At 46.2% G+C, this 25,032-nt stretch overlaps 1 protein-coding gene across 1 annotated transcript in view; it reads right to left on the bottom strand.

The window, feature by feature from the left end:
- Window positions 1-25,032, bottom strand: part of LOC8042610 (beta-1,3-galactosyltransferase 5-like) — a 297,058-nt gene that overhangs the window by 3,194 nt on the left and 268,832 nt on the right. Inside the window, exon 2 of the mRNA XM_042286850.1 lies at window positions 9,880-9,999. Coding sequence (XP_042142784.1) covers window positions 9,880-9,910 — 31 coding nt within the window. The 5' untranslated portion in view covers window positions 9,911-9,999. The remainder of the gene's footprint in view (window positions 1-9,879; window positions 10,000-25,032) is intronic.

The raw sequence follows: 25,032 nt of genomic DNA, 5'->3' as shown, positions 1-25,032 counted from the left end.
GGGCCACGGCTTCACGAAATGTGGCTCCATGAAGTCAGGAGCAACTAGCCAAAAGAAGTTTGACATTAATAAACTCCGAAAAAACCCCGAATTTCCGGCAGGAAAAATAAACTAGAAAAAAGCTTTAGAGGAAAAAATACGGGGCAACAAATTGAAGGCGGCAAATCTAGAGACCACGGGAGTGGTTATCTAGGAATCCGATTACATGTATCGTTGCACACCGGCTATGTGCTTGTGTACAGTTACGTGCGTGGGTCACGTGACCTGGCGTTTTGTGAGGACGTCAGGTCTTTACAGGTTGACCTGTAGAACGACAAAAAGGATGACATCAAAGACATCTAGAACGACCTCTAAGACTACCTTTAGGGCGACATCAAGGACAACATCCTCTAGGGCGATGTCTAGGACAACCTCTAGGGCGATTTCTATAGCGACCTAAAGGACGACGTCGTCCTTAAGATCACCATAGAGGTCGCCCTAGAGGTTGTCCTAGACATCGCCCCAGGAGGACGTCGTCCTTGATGTCGCCCTAGAGGTATTCTTTGAGGTCGTTCTAGATGTTTTGATGTCATCCTCTTTGTCGTCCTACATGTCCTCTATCTATGGTGATCTCAAGGACGGCGTCGTAGGAGACGACGTCAAGGTGGTCGGGTCCTTCGAAGAGGGTGCGAAAAATGAAGGAGCGCGCGCTGCCGCTCCTCATACGCGCGGCGCAAGCAGAGTGAGCTGAAAGGGGTCTACTGCGCATACCTACTGCACATTATGAGGCCAGAATATAAAATAGCTGAAAATCTTGAGTAATAGCTTAATAATGCAATCGCATTAAAAACTCCGAAAACACGGAATTCTAACTACATGCCGCTGGCCCGTGCCTGACTCTGTCGCTCTGCCGCAGCGCACCCGCGTGCCTGGGGGAGAAGCACTCCATCAAGGCGGGATGTTGCGTGCGGATCGCGTGCTCGCCAGCCCGTAATATTTGCAAGTGGCGGGACGTCGCCGTTTACAAATGGAACTTGTAAATATTGATGTTGCAACGCTGCCACGCAGTTGCGTTTGTTTTAACATAAGGACCGCTGTTCTTATGCAAATCTGCAGGCTATATATGTATGGGCAGAGGTCTCGCCGTAACAAGGAAGGTCTGTTATATAACGGTGAGCGTTTTTTTTGTTTTTTTTTCGGTGATTGTTGGATACGGCGATTGATTGGAAGCAGTCATGATATTGTAACCTCGCAGACAGTGCCCCGCGACGTCATCTCACATGACCTCAAAATGTTTCCGCTAGAAGATATTTTCCCGCCAAATTTCGCGAATTAGGAGTTTTCGTAGGCCGCTTTTCCCCCACCGATAAGCCCTCCGCAACGAAGAGGCCGCTACTGCGCCTGCGCGCCGATGGCCTTGGCTGTAGACTTCCGGGTATCGTAGCAGATTGCGGACAGCGTTGCGGGACGGCGAAGATGACCTACGAAAATTCCCCAATTTTCTGCCAAATTTCGCGGGAATTCAGCGTCACGTGACTTCAGTGTCACGTGATCTCATGGTGTCATGCGACATCACATGAACACCGTTCGCTAAATATAGAGAAGAAATTTTTCTGCGAAATTTAGCGTCACGTGACGTCACAGTCCCGCACGAACATCGTCCGCAACATTTAGCGGAGCATTAGCCCGCTCAACTTAAACACTGCAACTCTGTGCAGCAATGTGCAGCGTACCAGGAATAGGCCACTAAATAAGCTACGCTTCAAAGTAATTGCACTTACTCATCCTGCGGCTTAAAATCGTGGTTGCCGGTTATATGAAGCTTCGTCTGAAATCACAGCTAACGCTTTTCCGTCCTCCAGAAATGCTTGAACGGTTTGCGATAGAGCGAAGCAATCTTACATGAGCTTCCCAACACCGAGCCTAATGCTGAGGAAGTCGCACTTCTGAATCGTGACTATCGGCAGTTATGTCTACTCTGCACAAGCAGCAAGATGACGGCGCCCAGAACAATATCGGGGAACACAGTCCCGACACACTAAGCGTAGCGCATTTAGTGGCTCTAGCTTGGAGTATTCAGCGTTGGGTTTTATCCCTCTATGTACCCTGCTAGCTACCCACATTGCTCAGCGTACCCCTCCTTATACCACGTCACGTGGGCCTGCAAATCCCACCCATCCCTTCCCCCCATCTCCTCCCATTCCCCGGAGACTTGGGAAGCTGCGTTGCTCAGCTCGCACCCGGACGACCAGCATAGTCTGGTCGAACGGGCCAAGGCAGCAGCGGCCAGCACTGGAGCCCTGGACTAGGGGCACCACCCATCTTTGGGTATTTCTATATCTAAATAAAAGTTTACATCATCATCCGCGTTGGCAGCCCGTTCCCCGATTTTCTTGGTGGCGAGTGCAGACCGCTCAATCGTCGATCGTCACGATTTGCTCACTGGAGACAGTGTAAAGAAGCTCGGGGATGTCGTTTTCATCTGTTCTGGACTGTTTTAGCGTTATTTCTGTGACTATCACGGCCTGGCGGTAGTTAAACAAATGCAGAGGGGAAAGAAATTGGGTTAGAAAAGTGAGGGGAGAATTTATACTTTTTCTTTTTTTTTTTTTCTTCTAGGCTAGATGGCGCAAGCTACCGCCCGTTATAAAGGGCACAGCCGTTAGTGTTCATTCATCCATCCATGGCTGAAGTATCGTTACTTTGAAAGCGTTTCTCATCCAGAGGCTTATAGTCACTGACAGAATGAAAACGCCGGAGAATGTATTCTTTTTTATTGATTTTTCGAGATTGTTACAGGAGTAGATCAAACATAATATCACACGGGTTGCACTTGCTGCGATAACTTGGAACGAAAATCTAAACATCAGGTGGCAAACTATTCCTATCAATAATTGTTCGAGGAAAGAGGGAGTATTTAAATGCGTAATTTTTATAACTATATGGTTTTGTTGTTCTGCTGTGAAAATGCCTAGTAGACCTGAGGCAGAAAAATGTAATATAATCATCTTTGTCCATTCCAAGGTCGTCGTTTACGTTAAGGTAAGGCGTTCTTCCGAACGCCCACCCTCCAACACGCACTCCTTGCCTTCCGTCGTGCTTTGGCAGCGCGTCCACGCTCAAGGGCCGAGACTCGCGAGAAGACGCCGAAGTATTATCCAAGGTAGGAAGTTCCCGCTAGAGGCGAGACGACTAAAGACCCTCCCTGCCGTTCTCATTTTGTCAGTGGCTACCGGCGACTTCCATCGTGCGTTCTGGAATCTACTTCCACGGCTTCGTCTTTTAGTCCGCCAGGCGCTGTGAACACCCGATTCGCTCGAGAGAAACGGCGAACGAACCTGCCGCTACAACTTTCTTTTCTGGCCGTTAGGTGCCGCCGATTTCGCAAAGGTTGCCGATAGCTTTGACTCTTCTGTGGTCTGTTGCAACTCAAGAAAGTAGGGCGAGGGTACGACGGGCCGGGAGGAGGAAGCAGACGAAACGCTGGAGCAGAGAGGGGGAAACCTCCTCTCTTTAGCGTTCCGCCTGCTTCCTCCTATAGGTGGCGTTCGGCGCAGCGGGGCGCCTTGTCACGTGCTATGTTCGTAACGCCCGATTGGCTTTGGGCAACGTTACTAAAACACTCAGTTGGGAAACTCCCATAGAGACTGCCCTAAAAATATGGCCCCAATCTGTCTCCGAGCACCGAGCTAATGACGAACACACCGCCACCATTTCTCCCGCTGCGGCCACTCGAGAAACTGCACGTGACTTCTATTTTTGGCTTTGACAGGGGTGAACCCCCGTCTCCCCGGCGGACGTGCCGCGTTGAACTACGGAAGTTAAAGTGCACCTAGGTCGGGATGCGCTACCTGAAAGGCCCGCTGAGGCATGGTTTTATAAAAACAATATTAATTGTTCCGCAAAACCTTGCGAACTAAAGATGATAAAAACATCACGCGCCCATCATTTGGTACTAAACTCCAATAAATTTCATACAAAAAGAGTCTTTTCCGTTTGGTTTTACGCAAAAAACAGGCTTTCAAAAAGCTCGAGGTGACCATAGTACAGACAAACGAAAAAGAGTGGCGCTGTTGTCGCATTTAGCTCGGTCTCGGTGGACGCCAGCGGCCCAGGTTTCGACGGCGAGTTTCCCAACTGAGTGTTTTAGTAACGTTGGCTTTGGGTATGCGGAGCGCAAGTTCGTCTGCTTCTTTTGCACGGGTTGTGTTGACGTCAGAACGCCGAGCTTTGATTGGCTCTGATTGAAGGATAGCAGGTAGACCGCAATGCAGCTCGCTTTAAGGTCCACCCCCTATCCTTCAATCAGAGCCAATCAAAGCTCGGCGTTCTGACGTCAACACAACCTTTGCTAAAGACGAATCTGCGCTCCGCATAGGCTCGTAGCGTCGACCGTGGTCCATCGTTGAAACAGGGCACATAGACGTGTTGTGGGCGCTTGGGCGAACGCAAGACACCGGTGGTTCCTTTCGTCGCACCACGCCCGAAAAGCCCCGGAGGAGAGTATAACGGTCGTCTCGCGTTATCGAGCGACGCTGCCTTCACCCATATTGTTTCGGAACCGCCCGGGGCGTCTCAAACGAGTGCGCGGTACACCGCCCTTCCCCCCACCCACCCTTTGTCCACACCGTCTTCGTTGGATCGACCCCGCCTCCTTTTCCCTTGGCGTCGTCATTAGTAGAACGACCGGGAGAACCTTTTCTGCGTCGTTCGTGCGCCTGTAGCACCAGCATACGTGTAGAGAACGAAGTTATGGCGTCGCAATTTTTATGCAGCAGCACGGGCCCTCTCGGTTTCCAGGTTTGGACGCCAGGGCCTGAGAATTTTCGGTGCGGTTACGGATAAGCCGATCCGCCGTCTAGCGTTATATGCCGAACAATAGCTTTCTCTCCCCCCCCCCTCTCTCCCCCCCTCTCCCCCCCCCCCCCCCGTTTTTATTTGAGGGTATGATATAGGTGTTAAGGTTGATATAGATTTGTTTGAACCATATAGGATTTTTTTTTTCTTTCACGGTTTTGAGAATCCTGCATTGTGACGGAGCAACCAACACGGCGAGACATGCGTTTTCTCTGGCACTATACCGCCGGGCCAGGGATGAGTAGTATTTAAATTACAAATATTGAAAATATTTCCCGAATTTTGTGTCTTGTGTTTAACTACTACGGAATCTATTTGTCGACTATGTTTAAATATAAAAGTTGGTATTTCAAACGCAATTGTATTCTAATACAATTTCAAATGCAATCGCCATGTGAAATTAGATAAGACGTCTGGATTTTTAAACGACGGCTTGCCAGTGCAACAGGACCGCTACCTGTGTTTTCAACGTGCGCAGACAGTAGTTTAATTACGCGGCAGCACGCTACTAGTACTATCCTACGTATTACACCCGTACCATCGTCAACATCTCACGTCCATCATCTACAAGCTCCACATCACCATCATCTAACCGGCGACATAAACACTTACGTACAGGCAGCGAAAACACTTGCTACAGGCAGCAAAGTCTTCTATGTCACGCGGACTTCAGAGTACAAATGCCAATCAATCAATCAATTAATAATCAACATCCACATCAGAACTGACTGATCTTATGCCTGCAGGTCAGAGCTCTGTAAAGTATATGATACACGCGTTTTGCTTTTCCTTGTAGTTTCTATACTGTTATTCACAAATGAGTGATCAACAGCCTGGCGTAACGTTCTCGTCTTTTCAAAACAGTCTTTTTTTTTTTCTGTGCAAGAGCAGTAATTATTTCATGGAGCGACGCCGGCGGCGTCTACAACCGCGAAAAACGAGCCATAATTCCCATTTTCCCATTGGCTGCAACGCATCATAGTTCCAAGGAACACCACCCCACAGAGAAGCCTTCTCCTGGCGCTGCGGTGCGCCGGTAAAAGGGAGAGGGTAAGCCTCCCTCTCCCTGTGCACTACTGTACCACGTGTTCTACGCTCTGCTTTCAGCCATGTCGCAACGCCCGGCCGGCCTCTGCGGAGGACAGCGGGGCGCGCTGTTTGTAGGAATGCGCTGCGTGTAGGAGTGCTTTCGCATTCCTACACGTCAGCAGTCTTAGGTGTATTTTTTCACACTCGACTACAAGAAGGATTTCTTGCCCTACGTAGACTGTTTTCTCCTGCACCAAATTTATATTCGGCCTCATCTCCTACACTACGCCCAAAGACTTCTCATTGGATTTGTGATTTTCAATTTATGCACTCGATTATCGTAGCATATGAACTCCATTCTTGTGACATTGTTTGTTTTTCTTGTTTTTTTACGCAGGTTAATTAGTTTGTATGGCACAAATATCGCACTATGAAAAGCAAATGTAATCAACATATTTGAAGATGATCATATACTTGATAGAAGACAAAATTAATAAACAGGCGAGCTGGTTAACGTTGCATATGGTCCTAACGTTGCATATGGTCCTAACGTGTGTGTTTGTGCCTTGTTCCCTTAAAAGGGGATAAGACACAAACACACACGTCTCAATTGAGACGTGTGTGTTTGTCTCTTGTCCCATTTGTCGTCCGTCGTCTCCGGTTAGAATCATGTGTAATCAAAAACTTCCTGACATATTCGTAATTTTTATTTAAATACGTTTTTTTATAATTGTAATTGCGCTAGCAATAAAATTAAATTTTGTCCGATTAAATATATTTTACAAGTGTTTTGCCCATCCCTGCGCCTGGCTGTGCATACAGCCATTGGCAGCATGTTGGTTAATTTATTTCCATTCATTCATATGTTTATTTTTAGTTCTCATGAACAGTAGATGCCTTGGTAATAATAAGTAAAGTATGTCAAGATATTTCGTCATGTTTTTGTATACGACATATATGTCTGGTTCTTTTAACCACTACGTGGAAGGGTGCAAATAAGCGCATGGACATAAGAAACGGGGAGGAGGAGGAGGAGGAGGGAGGAGAGAGAGGTAATTTAAATCTGCTATTGCAACTTCATTTGTTATTTGATTCGTTAGCTATAAAGGGTATACATGATTCGCCCTAATTTAAAGCATGCACATATTTCGCTGGGGGGAGGGGGAGGGGGGCAGTGACCAATTTATGTCAGATTATGCTAGTAGGGTAAGTTCTTGTATTCTTTCTCACACTGTGGCTTAATGTATCCTGCTAGCATTAGGTTGATGATTTGATGTCTCAGTGATTAGCGTGAAAGATAGCTTTCTGCAAGAGTTGTGCAAGCGAGGTTAGCTTTTAGACGACATGACGTATGCGAAGATTTCTTATAAACATTCACTTGATCGTTATTTCGCCTCGCCATTTGGTCGTGCAAAAATATAAATAAACACGAGAAGACAAAAAGGCCGTCAAGCGCCCAACAAATCGATGCAGCGTCGTCGAGATGTGCATGCGCCCTTTGGAAAACAAAGCAGAAACAAAATAAACATCTGCGATACAAAACGGCCGGATATTGCATCTGTCGAAAAACAAATGGAATGAAATATAGCGGCACCCTGAGACGAAACCAGTGTTTTTTTTTGTTTTTTTGTTTTAGTTTCTATTCTTTCCGGTTGTATCTCTACTAGTGATGAGATAATGAATTTCTGTGAGATATGCGAGATCAGAATCCCTAACTACCAACGCCTATACTAGCGCATTCGAAGATCGCCCGACTAAGAGGTCAGACATTTGATCAGCGTTATCGATTATAAGCTCATTTTAAAGTCCGGTTCACACACGTCGGAGCGCGTAATCAACGCTAGGAACAACGCTGATTTCAACGTACTTTTTGTACTGATACAAGGCTCCTATCAGAGCTGTATCACTAATATAACGCCAAATCGGCACTGCATCAGCAACTTCAATGTCATTTCCAGCGTTGACTGATACCGCTAATGTACTGTTGTGATGCATGTATGAACAGGCTTGAGATCTTTCGCCTCAACGTCCTGGCACTGAAGTAGCATAGGGAAACTCTCCAAGGTCCAAGGACATAAGCTGTATCACCAGGGTACTTGAGCTAAACACTCGGTCCTCCGCTGGGCCATCCTTTTTGTTGGTTTCAGAGATAATACCCTCAGTCGTATATGGCATGCGAGCGCATGCGTAGTAGGAAACCGGAGCTTTCTGGCTTGCACTCTAAAAGCTCGCGGTCGAGCAATTCGGAAGCAGCAGTGAGATAACAGAATGGCTATTACGCTGAGAATTCAGTTCACACAAAGCGGAGCGTTGAACGTGATCGTAATGACACTAATAAGTTTCATTGTTTACTCAATGCATGCGTACTCACAGGGCTGTGATAACTTGGGCACGTGTGGGCCTGATTAGTTGACACTGCTGCTGTCAAGTGCGATTTGGAATTCTATCACGAATAGACGAAAAATAATATTGCTAGATAAACGAGAATGGCTTACTTTTGTCTAGAAAAATGAAAGACGTTTACATATTTCTGTAACACGAAACGAGAGCGCAGCTTTTGAGAAGGAGGGAAAGGTATGCCCCTCCACCTCCTCCTCTCCCCTACCCCTTTCTTCCTTCCACCTCCTCCTTCACACCCTTCCCTCCTCCCAGTTTCCCCGCTAAACTTTGCTGAAAAATTGACGCCGCCCGACCTCGACAGCAATTCAATTCCCCGCTAATTTTAGCGAGGAATTGAATTGCTGTTGAGGTCACGTGACGTTAATTTTGCCGCCAAATCTAGCGGAAAAACTCAATTTGTTCATAGGTGACATGACACCAAGTCATGTGACGTCATTTTCCCCGCCATATTTTGCGGGAGTTGAATTGGTGTTGAGGTCACGTGACGTTTATTTTCCCGCTAAATTCAGCGCGGTTACGCCGACGGCGACGCCGACCCCGCGAAACCCGGAAACGGGCTAAGGTATTGAGGGGGGCTAGTTGGATATGCATGATATCAAAAAATATCATGCATATCCATATCTTATATGGATATGCATATCCGGGCGCCTAAGATCTATGCATATCTTAGGCGCCCGTCTCTGGGCGCCTAAGAGCTACGCTCTAAAACACAGTATATCCGATTATTGGCTTGCAAATGCCATTTTCTCGCGATTCTTATCAATGGCCACTGAGGGCGTCGATGTATCTCTTGCAGAAATTGTGGCACCTGCACATGTATGCCTCTAACATTGGATGGAGCTGACCACCCCTACTAAGAGTTCACCGCTTCAATACTGGCACCACAGTTGCGGTACGGTATGACTGGAGCCACGAGCTGTATTTCTGATGGTGACGAACTCTACTAAGAGTCCGTCACTGGTAAACCGGTACCACGGGTAGGGTATGACTAGAGCCTATCACTGCTGGTGACAGCTAACAATAGTCTTATTGAAATACCACTGCCATAGTTACGGTACGGCAGGAGTCACCAACTACTTTTCGAATGCTGATGAACCCTAACAAGTGTTCATCACTGTTAAACCAGTACCATAGGTGCAGTACGGCTGGAGTCTGTCACCGCTAATGACCCCTCATAAGAGCATCATCACTACTAAACAGATACCACAGGTACGGTACGGCTCGAGCGACCAGCTGCTTTTCGGATGTTAATTACCCCTAGTAAGAGTTCATCGTGGTACCGGTTTACCCGTGATGGACTCTTATTAGGGGTAATCATCATTCGAAAAGCAGCTGGTCGCTCGAGACGTTCCGTACCCGTGGTATATGGTTAGAAATGATTATACTCTCATTAGGTTGTTTCAAGGTATTTTCACGCCCAGTCTCAGGTGTTTTAACAAAATGGTACTCTTATTAGGTGTCATAAGAGTGTATCACCGCTAAGCAGGCATCGCAGTTAATACGATACGGCTGGAGCTACGATCTGTTCTTCGGACGGTCATGATACCATGAGGACCACGCTAACATTTCGGCTAGAAACTCTCTGTTCTCAGACAAGTAGAAACGGAAACTCACCGTAGCTTGACGCATAGCGGCGATAGTGCATAGTCCAGACAAGGCCTTGAATTAGCGTAGCCGGGTCATAGCAGACGAGACTGGAGACCGGACGCCTGACGTCACTCTTCAGTGGGCGACCTGCGATGCACGATACCCAAGGTGAGGACAACGTCGGCATGGCGACCCAGATAAGCTTTATAGTGGCCGAACGCCTGTCTCCCTTCATTCCTTTCTTTATCCACGCTTTTTTGGGTTGTTTTTTTTTTTTCTTGCTTATCGTAGCGTATCGTGCAGTTGTATGTACTTTTAACGGTAGTCTGCCGTTGGTAGGCCGATAAGAGTGCGAGGCGATAGGCCGAGGAACTGGAGCGGACGATGCAGCCTTCAAATATTTGCGCAAATATTCGCACGTGTGAGTAAGCAATTGACGTTACGTCGGGATTGCGCGGTTCTTCGAATTCTCAGAGTGTGTTTGAAGGCAAGTAAAGGAAAGAAAGAGAGAGAGAGAGAAAAGAGGGTAATTTCGCGCCTTCGGGGCACCATGAAACGACTGTGTTGCGCATGCGATGAGAAAACATGGAGATGAATTAGAAGGGAGACTTGGAAGTTTTATGTTTTATACTTCCAAGGTTAACTAAAATGTTTATCAACTTAAAGGGAAACAAAAGACTGAACTTTCTCAACAGGACACTACACAGAAGCTGAACAAGAAAAGCGACCGAACGCTAGAAAAGCTCCAACAAGCTATTCAAACATTATCTCCAGTTTTTCGACAAGCTGTCCCAGTGAAAAATCGCCCCATGACGAATTGCCTTACTTGACGAATTTCCCTCCTACGAGTTGCACTCCTACGAGTTGACCTATTACGAATTGTCTTTCCACGAATCCCCCATGAAACAATATCTGGAAGCGCACGCAATTGCAAGCATGCCTTAGTTATCTCCACGCGAACGGGTCTCCAACCGATACCCCATTCATATGCTCAGCATACATGCTGATACGTGCTAAAAAAAGAAAAAAATAATCGCGTACGCGAAGAAAAGGAACTTGTAGGTTAAGGTAGCGTTCATATTATTTACACCTATTCTGTTTTATTGCTTTGTGGTTTTGTAATACCGCTTGAGTTCAAACTATAGTTTAAGCCAGTCTTGTGCACGTTACTAAACCAAATGAATCGATTACATTTATACTTTAGTTTAAAAACTATTAAATTAGATTGCTTTATTACTTGACAGGCGAACTAATTCATCGTTACCTAGTAAACGTTACTTTTCCGATTACTTAAGTTTTCAAATTTCTCTTCCGATTTGAAAACGGGCCTTTTGTGCTCTCCGTTATTGAATTCGAATCACGGAATTACTAACTACTCGTATTTTAACTACACCAATATTGGTAGTGCATCATCCTCCTACTGGAGACTTGGTTCAAGGATTGCTTGGTAGAAACTTCTCGAAAACAATGGCTCAATTTGCAAGGGGAGGAAAGGACAGTAACGATTGCGAGTATACTTTTAAAAGTAATAAGATTGTTCTTGGGATTTCTTTCTAATAAAAGTGATCAAACAATTACAAAATTACTAAGAAAATAATGGATTTCAAGTAATTTGTTTAGCTGTAATTTGTCCGTACAAATCTGGTCGAATTTCTGTTTAGTGTTCATAATTCTAAACTATATATATTTTATTTACTTTTATTTTTACTCTTGTATGAATCAGCGTCGTTTTTCGAAGTTTTCGGACGAGTAAGTAGTTTATCTAAGGACCGTAACACTGTACTCCTAGATTTTACCTACACGCAAAATAGAAAAAAAAAAAAAAAAACTCTTTAGAAAGAAAAAAAAAAAAACAATTGTGGGGGCGATGGGAGAGAGAGGATACAAGAGAGAGGAGTCAAAAGTGGAAGCCTTCTTTTTGGCCCTAGAGCCGCGATCATACTAGAGACAGTAGCGGATTTTAAAATAGGGGGCTCCACAGTTTTGGGTGTCCCAAACAGCTTGGGGCGTCCAAGTGCGCATGCGCAGAACTTCACAAAGCTGTGGGGCCACCTATTTTAAAACTCGCTAGTGTCGGCGGCGTGTTTCTTACATTACGGTCCTGCCACGTTGTCCATACTAAAATCTCGGGGGTCTGTTCGCAAAGCCTTCTCAATAGGCCGGTGCTCGTTCCCAAGCCGTGCAAGCGTGCGTGTGCGTGGTCTAGTCGCTAGCGTCGCGTGACGTCACGTATTTTCATTGAAATTTCCCGCCAAATTTGGCGTGAAAATTTAGCGGGTCGATAGGGTCATGACGTTACAGCCACGTGTGACGTCACACGTGGCTGCGCGCGTTGCATTATGGGATTTTTTGGTCCCACCAACGGCAGATTTTTCGCGACCTGAGCAAACAAGTTCGAAGCATACATACATATGAAGCAAACAACCTTCAAACTTGTCCGAAGCAGGGTTGGGCGGTATCGCGATACAAATGTATCGCGATAGTATTTCAGAAATACATTTCGTATCTGTATTTCTGTATCGCGATACATTTTTTTTTCACTAGTATCTGTATTCCTGTAACGAGATACATTTTAGATGTTTCTTTGTATTGCGATACAATCAAGATGAAATGTATTCCGTTACATTTCTTGAAAAATACTGCCCCCCCCCCCCCCCCCCCCGCCCAAAAAAAAAAAAATTCCGAGCGTTTTTTTTTTTTTTTATTTCTGAGGGCGCGAGGGTCAAGTAGATACTGGGACATATTGTGATTATGCTGACCAAGTTTCCTTCCGATTCTCCAGACTATTTTTCTATGCGCGCTCAGGAGTGGAGTCAGAGCATCTTCTGCCACAGGTTTTAGGTACGGATTTCTTGAGTCATTGTTTGTTGGCATCCAATGACCGCTGCTAACCGTTTCTCTTGCCTCAGCGTAAACAGTACACCCAGCCGGGAAAGCTAAGTCACAGTCCGTTGCAGCACGAGCCTGACGGTTGTCAACTTAAAATAGTAGGATGACACACGCAGTGAAGTTCAACACATATTCGAATGCGTCTGCGGCTGCGCCCATAATATTGCACGGCTCAAGGGTACGTCATCAGTCGACGTGAACATGACCTGCTGCTCTGGTGATCCGAAACCCAGGAAGGAGACCAGACGTGGCCTCGCTGTTCCGACCCAGACTTCGTACACCTGCGACTCGTCTCAAGCGCGCTGTTTCTCGGAGAGCTCGCACCTGTACCGGCAATATCAGGTCGCAATTCACGAGGTCCCTGTTTGGATGTTGCTAGGCGAAAAACAGCGGGGTAAAGTTTCATGTTCAAGGCCACACCTACAGATAAGGAATACCAGTTCATTACACCGTGACGTCATGTGATCAATGTTGGCAGGGGCGTGGGGACGTTTTGATGGGGTTTAGGGTGACATACAATTTATTTAGAGGTCGAAGCCTTTTCGCATTCCTCGTCAGACAGACAGGATGTCAGGGAACATACACCGGTCAGTCCTTGATGGAACGTTTTTTTGAGCCCATTGAAGACTCCTCGTCGTACGAAACTACTACCTTCAAGGCAAAATGCCAAGCCTACGGGGTAAGTAATTTCGGGATCAAAAACTTCCACTTCAAACTTCAAGCTTCATCTCAGTTGGCATCTCAAACAAATTTTAAAAAAATGTATTGCAGTATCAGTATTTCAGTATTTGTATTTCTGCCTCATTAAAATATATTCCTGTATTTGTATTTGCAAATACCTTTTGCCTCTATTTAAAATGTATTTCCGATACGTATCGCGATACATTTTCACAGATATATTTCAGTATCAGTATTTTAGCTACTATTTTAATGTATCCCAGTATTCGTATTTCCAAATACATTTTTGAGTATTTCTGCCCAACCCTGGTCCGAAGTACGTTCGCCGTGTTTTTTGTATGATGTGATGGCGGCGTAAGAGTGTAGGTGGCGTTGGCAGGGTCACCCCGAACGAGTGACGCAGCAGGCACGCTGGTTCCGATAGACTGACCCGGACGAGACATCCCCCGCCTAATGCGGCGCGGATTGGCTTCTGTCTGCTTCGTTGGCTGCGGATACGGTCTTTGCGGGGCACGCTCGGACGGATCCGCATTTGCTTTCGGATTGGCGGAACGCGACGAGTTAGTTGTCTGCTACTCTCTGTCTCACCCCGAGTCGAACTCTACAGCAGACGCTGCGAGCCATCGAAGCCAATCCAGCGTCTGGGAGAATGTCACGTGACCTTTCCGTTCGGCACTGCGACGCGTAAAGTGTCATATCTTCTGCCTGCTTCGTTGACTGCGGGTATACGGTCTGTGCGGGGCACGCTCGAATGGATTCGGATTCGCTTTCGGATTGGCAGAACGCGACGAGTCGTCTGCTACACCCCGTCTCTACCCGAGATGGACCTCTGCGGATTCTACGGGCCATCGGAGTCAACCGAGAGCTGGGAGAATGTCACGTGATCATTCAGCTCAATGCCGCGTCGCATAAAGCTCTTACTTTATTATCTTCTTTTCTACGAACAATAGATTTGGGGAAGTCTTTCTGAAGTGCATTTCAATTCGCGCTCAATCGAAGCATAATGGAAAACATTGGAAGGCTGCCAGTGAAAAGCTATGTTTTTCTAGATACTTTTATTGCTGTCGCTGCATTTATATTACCTATTATATATTTACTACATTTCATTTTACTTTCGTATAACTTCTTGTGCAGTAAAATGTATACTAATTACTAGCCACTCCCGTCATTAGCTCCGAAAGGAGGTTAGCGGTATTCACAAAGACGTAAGTAGATGTAATAATGTAGAGGTAAAGGATCCTTGCATTTCGGCAGCGTCGGAACAGCGGGACAAGCGGAATATCGGTCTCCCGAAAGGCTCAAATTGTTGGGGGCGCTTTGAGATAACCAAAGTTGCAGCAAAACACCACTTGTAACGTGTGTATCTATTCCCCCCCCCCCCCCCCCCCCCCTATCTTATTTCGCAGGAAAACACAGCGTCGCTCATTGTCCCAGAAGAAATAAAGTTGACAAGCACTCGAACAACCTCAACTCGTCGCGGCAAAACGAACACGCCTGACCTATCGTCCGCTTTCCTTCTCTTTCATTTCACGTTCTTTCTCCCGTTCTCCCAACACTACCTGGAGTAATGAAGGCCTGCGAAGCATCTCTACTTCCTCCGTAGAACGCCACATCGCGGTCGAATGGCTCCAGCTTGGCCGTTGGACCCGGGCCCGATGCCGAGCGTCCTTCGACGCGTTGATTGGACACGAGGCTCGGCCGAGCGCTGACGCAGCGCTCGTGTCCAATCGGCGTCTGCGCTTGATCTCACCGTGATGACGTCACAGTTCGAGTGCACGGTCTGATTTTTCCAGGTGGTGTTAGTTCTGCTCCCGCCTTTAGCGTCGTAGTAACTACGTTACTACGACTTGTTACAGTAACTACGTTACTCCGTTACTCGAAATAAAGAACGAGAATACGTTGTTCGTTGCTGTTTTGAAAAAAGAAAAAAAAAATGTAACAAGTACATTACTACAATGTCGTTACTAGTAGCGCGTTACAGCCAACATTGATTAAGCCCCCTGCAGGCCACGCGCGCGTTGCGCGAAATCACGTGATGCGCTCGCATCTCTGCATTGGCCTGGATGGCTCGTAGCATTGGCTGCGGTCCATGTCACGATGAAACGGATGCGTCTAGAACTGCTTTTTCCCAATTGTCTTTTTTTTTCTTCTCTCTTTTGTCGTGTCTTTGCCGCGGTTCGTGCAAGGGGTAATGAGAAGGGGCAAATCGGATATGCCGTTTCTGCGTCTGCGCCGATGGCGGGACTCGACGCGGTCGCGTCCCGCATCTGGGACGCTCGATTACCTCCGCTATTGCGACAAAACTCCGGGTCCGTAGCTAGCGAGACTCGATTCATTATTATTATTACTCTTTTCATTCATCCGCGTATATTAGCTGTCCACCCACGAAGCACAGAATACACCAGTACTGGGTCGAGAGTTTGTGGAGGTGTCCTATGTGCGGTACGATAATTCAATGCGTATCTTTTTTTTTTTTCCTTTTCAACCTGGGGCGGTTTGCTGATCAATGCGGGCACTTGCAAAGGCGGCGAAAATAGCCGCCAGAGAAATTTTCTGGTCGCGTGACCAACTTCATGAGGACAAATATTAAAACCAAAAAACAAGAAAAAAAAACTTTACATTATCTAATTTTGGTTACGTTGTCAAGGCTAGCGTCGCTTTCCCCAGTGCTGAAGGTGAGCACTGCTGCGAGAGCACTTGGCTTCATCTTGCACCTCATTCGAAGGGACGCGCTCGCGCGAGCAGCTTTGACAGCGTTAGAGCACTGTGGAAGCTGCGCCATCGCCCTCGACTATGCAGCGCAAAAATTGTTGACGCCGAGAAAGACAAATGGCTGCCGTAAAATCCGTCCTCGATTATTCGAGTCCGCTCATTAACACGCATTGAAAAAAGGGGCGAACGGGCTTGAAATGCAAGTTAAATGAACCGCATTTGTCGACTTTGGGAGCAGCTTGTAAAGGTATTTCTCGGAACGATCGTGTTTAGCGAGAATTAAAGAAAACAACGGGCAAGGCTCCGGACGGCTCGGCGGAATCGACTGCCTCTAAACCATTCACGCGACCAGAAAATCTCTCTTGCAGCTATTTTAGCGGCCGGTAAAGATAGCCGCATTGATCAGCAAACCACCCCCGGTGTCGCAAGTCACCAGGTGGGATTGTTTTCTGATTTTTCTTGCTTTAATTTCCTTCTTCCTCTTATTACTGATACTCTATAAGAGAAAAGCCGGTGACTAAATTCGTATCCACAACGGAATTGCAGCGTTTGCACGGAGGAGTGTTACGCGCATGCGCCTAAACCCGCCTTTATTGTTTATCTTGCTTTTTACAAAGCGCGAAACTTCCGCGTATGCCTCATTGCATAGACACAGGCAATGTGTGACGTCAGGAAGATGAGTCGGTCTATGTGTTTCTAAATAATGTGCACAGACTAGCGACCTTACCGCGTCCTTTGCCGGGTGACCGCTTTCTCCCAAAAGAGTTTCCAATATTTGACGCCAGGTGCCGCGCCTTTACAGAAAAAAAAAAAAAAAACACTTGGCGCATTTTATGGAATGTTCTATAAGAGTTATCGGACTGGTGTCATAAGACATGCGGATAATACAGTTTCGTTGTTCTTTTCCTTTCGACCCGTTGCCAGTTGTTAACTTGTTGACATTAAAAACATCGACTAGGTGGCGCAGGCCGCCGCCCGATTACGAGGGTTCAACCGTATATCCGTCCACCCATCCATCGTTCTACATTGTACACCCACTCTTGCAGTGTGGCACACCGGGTGATAAGAGAATAGTGCGTACTCCCGGGTAGGTGTAAAACACGTGACAAGCACTCAAAGGGTGTCTTCTGAGAGTTGCACCCGGATTGTCAACGTGGTCTCGTCAACCATTTGGTCGTCCGTCGACAAAAGAATGAGCGAAAAAAAAAAAAAAAAAAAGATCACGACCGGAAAACATTCGTCCTTGGGAAAACGGTTGACATCGGTCTTTCTCCGTTCCCCTCACCGTTTCCTCCAACCGGAAGCAGAATGTTACCTAGCTGTCAGCACCAATCCTGTGCCTCCAAAGTATCACGTGAGGAGTTAGAGGCACTGGGATTGGTGCGTATAGCAAGTAACACTGGCCTCCAGGAAAACAAGAAAAAAGAGTGAAATTCATGTTTAGGTAAATATAGGATATTCACGGCGAAGAAAAACTTTACGAAGAAAAAGAAAAAAAAAAGGTAAAAAAAAGCACCTTCAAAGTCAGTATTATATAAACACCGATCAAGTAAGCAGCAACTCCTACATACAAGTATCGAAGTGTTCTTTCATCCACCGATTTTTCATGGAATGCTAATGTAGATGATACGATTGCTAAGGCCCCTAGGGCGCTGAAGTTTTTTCTGAGGAACCTGAAGTGCTCGGAAACTGCATTTAAAAAATACTGCCTATCTAGCATGTGCCAGGCCGATTTTAGTGTATGCTCGCGCCGTATGGGACCCTGCAAAAAGAAAAAAAAAAAAAAAGACGAAAACACACACACACACACAAGCATTGGTTGGTAATTTGGAAAAAAAGGCAGAATAGAAAAAACGCTGTCACTAAAATGAAAGAAAAAATAAAAATAAATTGGGAATCATTGTCTTATCGATGAATAAAATTGCAATTAAAGTTCTTTTTTTTTTTCAAGATTTAATAGCGTAATAGAAATCAATAGCGCAACTTATCTGAAAGAAACATATGTTTTTCATCGGAATTATCGTGTCGTTTAAAGTCGGATAATGCCACGCCAAAACAAACATTTATGCGAATTCGCGTTTCTTTCTTCTTTTTTTTTTTTTTTTTTTTGTTAAAACCATTGTACAGCGGAACAGGCTCTCGGAAGAACAAGTGTGCTCTGCCAATAAAAACTTTGCAAAACTGATTTACCAAGACAACGAGCGCTTTCACGATGTGCTTTCTGCGCGTGCGCGGAAGCGACACTCGCGCGAAATGAAGCGTCTGCTCATGCGCCGACAGCAGCGTCACCGCATCCGCGTGACGTCAAAGCTGCGTATGCGGTATCGTCTGCTAAACTTGCAGCCGGGGTACGCACTCTTCATTATTTATTTTCTTCAAAGTTGACAACGGTTTTTTTTTTTTTTTTTGGTGAGCGCATGTTGGAAAACGGCAATGGGCACGTACACTAACCGTAATATATATATATATATATATATATATATATATATATATATATTTTCATTCCCCTTTCATTTTGTAAGTACGCCAAGGTTAGTCGACTTCGCGGTTGACACGTCCGTTTCGCTGACACGCTTTCTGACACGTCGCGCCTCGCCGTTCACTTTTGTGTTACAGGGAGGCGGAGCAGTCGGACAAATAATAAGAATAAAAAAAAAAATGTCACATTGTTCCCGCGTCTTTTACGCACGCTTGCCTTTGTCCGCTTTGGTTTGTCATCCGCGCTGTTGACAAGAGTCCCCGAGGCCGCTTGACATTGATACGGAGCAAACACGATGCACGCGCGTTCGGCCGCGTATGTGCCGCAGCTGTAAGCCAGGCTTGATCCCGACATTTCAACGTATACTACGCGGGCGAGCCTATTGCGGAAAAATGTCCGCAACTTTCGGCGATATCGTCGTAGCGCGATGTCGCAGAAATGCCGCGCCCTTCGAGAGGGTTCGCGGAGAAAATATAATAAAGGTGCGGGCGAGTTGATGAATATTAACCATGCTGAATTTACCCGAGACTGTGGTTAGCTGAGTTTGAGACGTCGTCCTGTCTATTTTCTGCCTCTTCTATCTCTTGATGTTTCTTCTCTACCAGAGTCTTGGGTTAATTGAACAGGGTACGCAGTGACGCACGAGAAGTGTGGGCGCATGCTGCGTTCACAGGGTTGGATTGGCTGTGATGGCTCGTGTTGTCCGCTACACACCTTTGGATGTTACCCGAAATCATCCTTAATAACCGTCGTGTGTAGATTGCAGAGACCTGTCATATGACTTTAAAATTACTGGTCAATGTCAGCGTTTATCATACTATGCACGCGATTCACCCTTCAACCTGGCCTGAGCTGCCCAGAAATCTCTCACAATATTATTATTCCCGTGCAGCTTCAAAGACGCTGATATGAACTTTAGAAACGCTAAAGATGCTATAAACAATCTCCATGACTCCGAGCTAAATTCATGGTTTTGGCTGTTGTGAATTTTTGACTTTCTAAGCAATTCCTGCTAAAAAAAACTACCACGAGAATGTTAATAATGTAAAAGATTTCCGCAGCTCAGCCAGGTTCAAAAGTGGATTGCACGTACAGTGTGAAAAACTCGCTGACGCTGACGATACATCTTAAAAGTGATATGTACAGGTATCTGCAATCTAGGCGAGGGTTAGACTAGATGACTTAGGATTACAATCAAAAGTGTATAAGCATCGAGTTGGTCGAAATTTTACCGACCACTGCAGGAAACTGCAGAAACACCGTTCCCATGATTCCTCCAACGCGTGCCGGGGCGCTCGGAAGATTTAGCAAAAGTTCTATTGGAATTACTTGAGCGTCACAGATCTAACCTCGTACTGCTGTTCTACGTTGACCACCCAGTTGGCAGCCGTGTTGAAAGGCGCCAGTGCGCCCCCCTATCGGTCGTGAAAGTTGCGAATGGAGTCGTCACACTGTGGGCACCTATACTTGCCTATTCTACGGCTCCCGGAACGAATCTCCGACTGTACTTGGACTTATCCTACGATGGACTAAAGGCCAAAGCCACGGGCCACCAGGTCCAATCACGTTCCACGCTGAACTATGACACACTTAGCATCGATTATGTTTGGACGACTAATGCTCCAAATCCACAAGCACTGCGTCATTTTTAAACCTTCGACACCGCAAAGAGCCTGCATGTCGTGGCTTTCTTTGCAATGTAAAATTGTTGGGTCCCTGAGTGCTATTCAATTCGAACCACTGCCCGCCCATCCCCTTTAGACGCGGGCACCGACACGTGCATCGAATCGAAATACCACGCAATTTCTAAGTGGCTCGTGATTGGATCTGGCGGTCCGTAGGTCCTTACTGTAGTCCATCGTAGGGTGAGACGAAGTATAGTGCGTTTAACGTCCCATTCCGCCCATGCATCGAAAGCGGTCCCCAAGTGGCAGCAAGTTACGTCAGAAAAGCCGGAGTGTCGTTTTAGCTGTACCTCCTGTAGCTGTGCAGAAAAGTATAGGGCAGTGTACTTCCGGTCGTATTTCAATACACATACCGGAAGTCCTACAGTTTTTTGAGCAGTTGCAGGGAGTGCAGGTAAATGAGTTTGCGTGGTTTCAGGGATGGGCAAAATACGTGCAAATATGTATCGAAATACAAATACAAAATACTTCGTCAAAAATGTATTTAATTACAAATCTAATTACATTTCCAAAAAAAGCATTTAAGTACAAGATACAAATACAACCAAATGTATTTGGTCTCCTCCAAATACTTTTCCAAATACATTCCTCAAAATTTGCGTCAGCGACTTCAGGGCACCTGCAACGGGTTTCTAGGCACCTCATTTAAATTTTGCATCGCACACTCGGGAGTTAGTGTGCGAGGCTCTAGTAACCTAATAGAAATATAATCACAAAAAAATGTAATCAGCTTGGACGTAATAGGTGAAAAAAGTACAGAGCTTCAAGCAGTTTTTTTGGTCGATTACATTTTGGCATAGACCAACAAAGAACCGAGACGACCCAGACGCGCAGCACTAGCTAGAGAATTTTTTTTTTATTTTGGCAACTCGCACCAGTTACGAAAATCTGGACGATCCGCGCATTTAGAATGTTCCAGGCAAAAATATGGATGGAAATCAGGCTGGAAAGCATCACAAGTTGTCACAGGCACTTTTTAGCCAGTCTGCCTGCGAACGTCGATTTCGTCACTATTCTTGCCCTGGACTAGCACCGTAATCACAAAGTCACTAAACGCTTGTGCTTGATTGAGAGACACTGCATTCGGTGCAGAACACAGTTTTCTTCCTGCTCTAGACAGTGACAATAAATTTGAGGGATGTATTTTTGTCCACAAAATTGTATTTAATTACAATTGTATTTGAAATACCCACGATTAGTATTTAAATACACACATCAAATACATTACCCAATTTGTAATTAAATACAAATGCAAAATACACAAAGTATTCGAAATACGTATTTCAAATACTTGTATTTGAAATACTGCCCACCCCTGCGTGGTTTATGGGCCTTGTTTGCAATACGAGCTGCGAGGAGGTTACAAACAGTGCGCCTGCTCGCTGACGCATGGTAATTGCGCTGAAAATAATTTAATTGTCTGCAAATGCGAAGCGGTCAAGGCAGGAGCATTTTACACGTGACGGAGATCTTGATGTACTTTAGGAAAACGAGCATGCTGATGTTTAAAAGTTGCGGAAACCTCAACGTGCGAAGCTTTGTGGAGGGCGAGCGCGATTCGAGCACCGGCCACGTCACTGTTTGTGGCAAAATATTTTTGAGGGTGATGAAGATATCGAGGCGTTTTAGTTTTGCCTGGTCATTAGTGCTCTAAAAAGTGAGCTGCGCACGGGGACCGTCAAGCTCCGGAAGAGCAGCGTTCACAGTATCTCATCTTTCGTGTCACAGGCTCCCAACTGACTGTTCACTGTCGCAGTTTTAGTGTGTTGAAAACACGTTATCAAACTGCGCTATGGTTATTGACTGGAAGTTTTAGGATAGCGTGACCGCAGGCTACCGTACGGTGTAGCATGGCAACCGGAAGCTTGCGCTGCCCCTTTTGAAGCATAATTTTCAGCGCGTGCCAGGAGCCTTGCCGTGCTCACGGTCGCCTGCGATAACGCTATGCTTAAGTTGCCTATTAGCGTCACCGAGGTGCTTAGGGGTTTCATTGACTGCGTTATGAAAATATATATTTTAATATACCGTACATTTGTGTACCGTTTTATTTGCAACGTTTGGACCCGCCCCGCCAAAACGGTCCATTCTAATCTCGTCACTAACGGCTGCCTATCACAAGCGCGCAAAAAACGCTCCGAGCATTTCTTTATTTGCCTTTGTAATTACCTGAAAGCTAGTACGCGTACTCAGTCTTTTCAAGGCGCTTGGAGCAAGTGGTCATGTTCCTTGTAACGGCCTTAAAACGCGAACCTTTTCCCAATGTATATTGTTCGATTACCGCTGCGCGAATAGTTTTATCCTACTTATGACAAAGAATAAACTTTTCGTATACCATGCGCTAGAGCTCTATACTACAGGCGGGAGCGTTTGCCGTCAGGTGCAGCAGAAAGTGAGCTGGTGATCACAAGATCAGGAATCCGCAGCGTATGCGATATACGAAGCTCTATATTGAAGTTAGACATCCCGGTCCCTTCGTGCAACGCTATTGCGAAGCGGAACAAAAGCTTACCTTTTTTTAACGCGCTCACTGTTTTTCATTTAAACTGCTTCACGCACGATCAGAATGAACAGAACCATGCGGTAATAGCAGCACCAAGGCACGAAGGCCGACAGTCCCTGCCACCACCTCCGCGTCGCCGCCGCTGCCGTCCCCACTCCGCTAATTCTCCGCTCGTCCGCGAGGGGCGAGCGGCGGGTTGGAGTTGCGAATACCCGTTTGTAACGGGCGGCAGCTTGCGCCGCCTAGCCTATGTCTAAAAAAAAACTTAGGCTCAGCTTTCCGCCTGCTGTCCTCCTCGCCACGCAAAAACCGCAGCGCATGCGCACTTTCGACCAATCTCCGCCGGTAAATCGCGAACGCTCCCCGTAGTTTCGGATGGACCCCTCTCTGCTCCTAGGCTTTCTATGTCATGACTCATGCGTGCTGTCGGATATGTCGCGATCCTGGGGGTCGGTCGTGGAAGTTCCGGCAAAAAGCACGAGCAATCACGAGTGTCGCTGTCGTCGCAGCGTCCCAACTCCAGGCTCCCGAAGCTTCCGTGGACTGTCAAGCCGGAGAGCGAACTGCAGAGCAACAGGCGTCTGCCGTATACAGCCCCGCTACTGCGATACCGCCAGGATCGCGGTCGACGAAATCACATGGCACTTTATGACGTCATCGAGCGGAAATGGAGAAAGCACTTTTTTGGACAAGGTAAAGAAGTCAGTCGGAAACGCGTTCTAGGCACCGTACTTATTTATACACCTTTCCACCCCGCCCCCGCCCCCCCCCCCCCTTCCCCCCGCCCCCCCACCCCCGTGCCGCCATCTCTGGTCCGATAAACTCCGTTGACAGCTATACGCGGTGCGTGGCTTTTTACGTTTCTGCTTCGTGATTGGTTCTTCGGTGTTTGTAGCGGCTAGTGCAGCAATCTGATTGGCTGTGGAGCCCTAATGAGATGCTCGGGTGTCGCCGCCACGCCCTGCGCTCCTCAAGTTGTCACGTGACTACGATAATGATAGCAAGATACAATGTCTATTGCTCGAAAACTCAAATGACTGAGAGCGTCAAAATGTATCTTGTTAGATTTGTTCCCCTTTGTCTTTCTTATATATATATATATATATATATATATATATTAGTACGACACCACGTCAGCGGAATGCTGTTTCTCGTGGAGAGAAAAAAATATCAAGATTTAAAGCGCACTGTTGGTCTTTGAAACCAATGCCGCATTTCTGTGTTCTTTTTCCTTCCTTGTTCCTTTTTATTATTTTTTTTTATTTTAAAACTCAAGGATGTCATTGGAATTAGGGATAAAGAACTAAGAATAAAAAAAAAATAAGGGCCTGACGTTCGTCAGGCCCTTTTTTTAATTCTTTATTCTATTTTTCACTTAACAATTTATGTTTGTGAATTCTTGTGTTTAACTATGACTTTTATTCCGTCCTTTTTCAAGTTTTCATTTTTTTCTTCCGCGTAATAGCGGTCTTGTGCCTTGCCTTGATTATTCTTCTTAACCAATACAATTTTTTTGGCACTTCTCTCTTTTTTGTTAAAACTTTTTTGCCATTAAATTAGATTTTTATTCTTTTTTCATCCTACAACTGCTGTGTCTGCGCACTTTTTCTTTCCTTTTTTTCTTTTTTTAAGAGGGGAACGGGATTTATCAAAACTTCGCTGAATCGCGAAACGGGAAGATGGGCAGAAATTGCGTATCTTGCGCACTCCATAGACGTTGGACAAAACAGAAAGACGCGTTTGCGCCGTCGAGAGTCGAAAAGCTGCAATTTATTTCGATCCTCCAAACAGTGATTGCAGACTTTCCAACATTTTTTTTTTCTCCCTCTCGGAAACAGTGGAAAGAAAGACGACGTCTTACTCATCCGTGCCCTATACCCACTGCACTTCTATTTATATTCGTTACATTTTACGCTAGAGACAGCCTACAATTTTTCTATACGGGGTGCAAGTTCTTCTTCTACTTCTTACACATCTTTTGCGTTTGTTTACCCCCTCCCCCCCCCCCCCCCCCCCATATCGTTTTACGCTGGAGACAGCCTACAATTTACCTATACGGCACGCAAGTTCGTTTGCTTGTTACGCACCTTGTGCTCTTGTTTACCCCCCCCCCCCCCCCCCCCCCCCCCCACTTCAACCAAGTGATGGCGCGAGCTTGGCTACCTAGTCATCGCACGTGATCTATGCCTTCTCTGCGTTGCTCTTTGGTTGGCGTGCTCGACGTATAAAATACACGA

The sequence above is a fragment of the Ixodes scapularis genome, unplaced genomic scaffold (assembly GCF_016920785.2).
Source record: "Ixodes scapularis isolate PalLabHiFi unplaced genomic scaffold, ASM1692078v2 PGA_scaffold8__174_contigs__length_109621045, whole genome shotgun sequence".
Taxonomy (NCBI): Eukaryota; Metazoa; Arthropoda; class Arachnida; order Ixodida; family Ixodidae; genus Ixodes; species Ixodes scapularis.
Note: the sequence above shows the minus strand (reverse complement) of the source record. Positions and strands in the feature narration are given on the sequence as shown.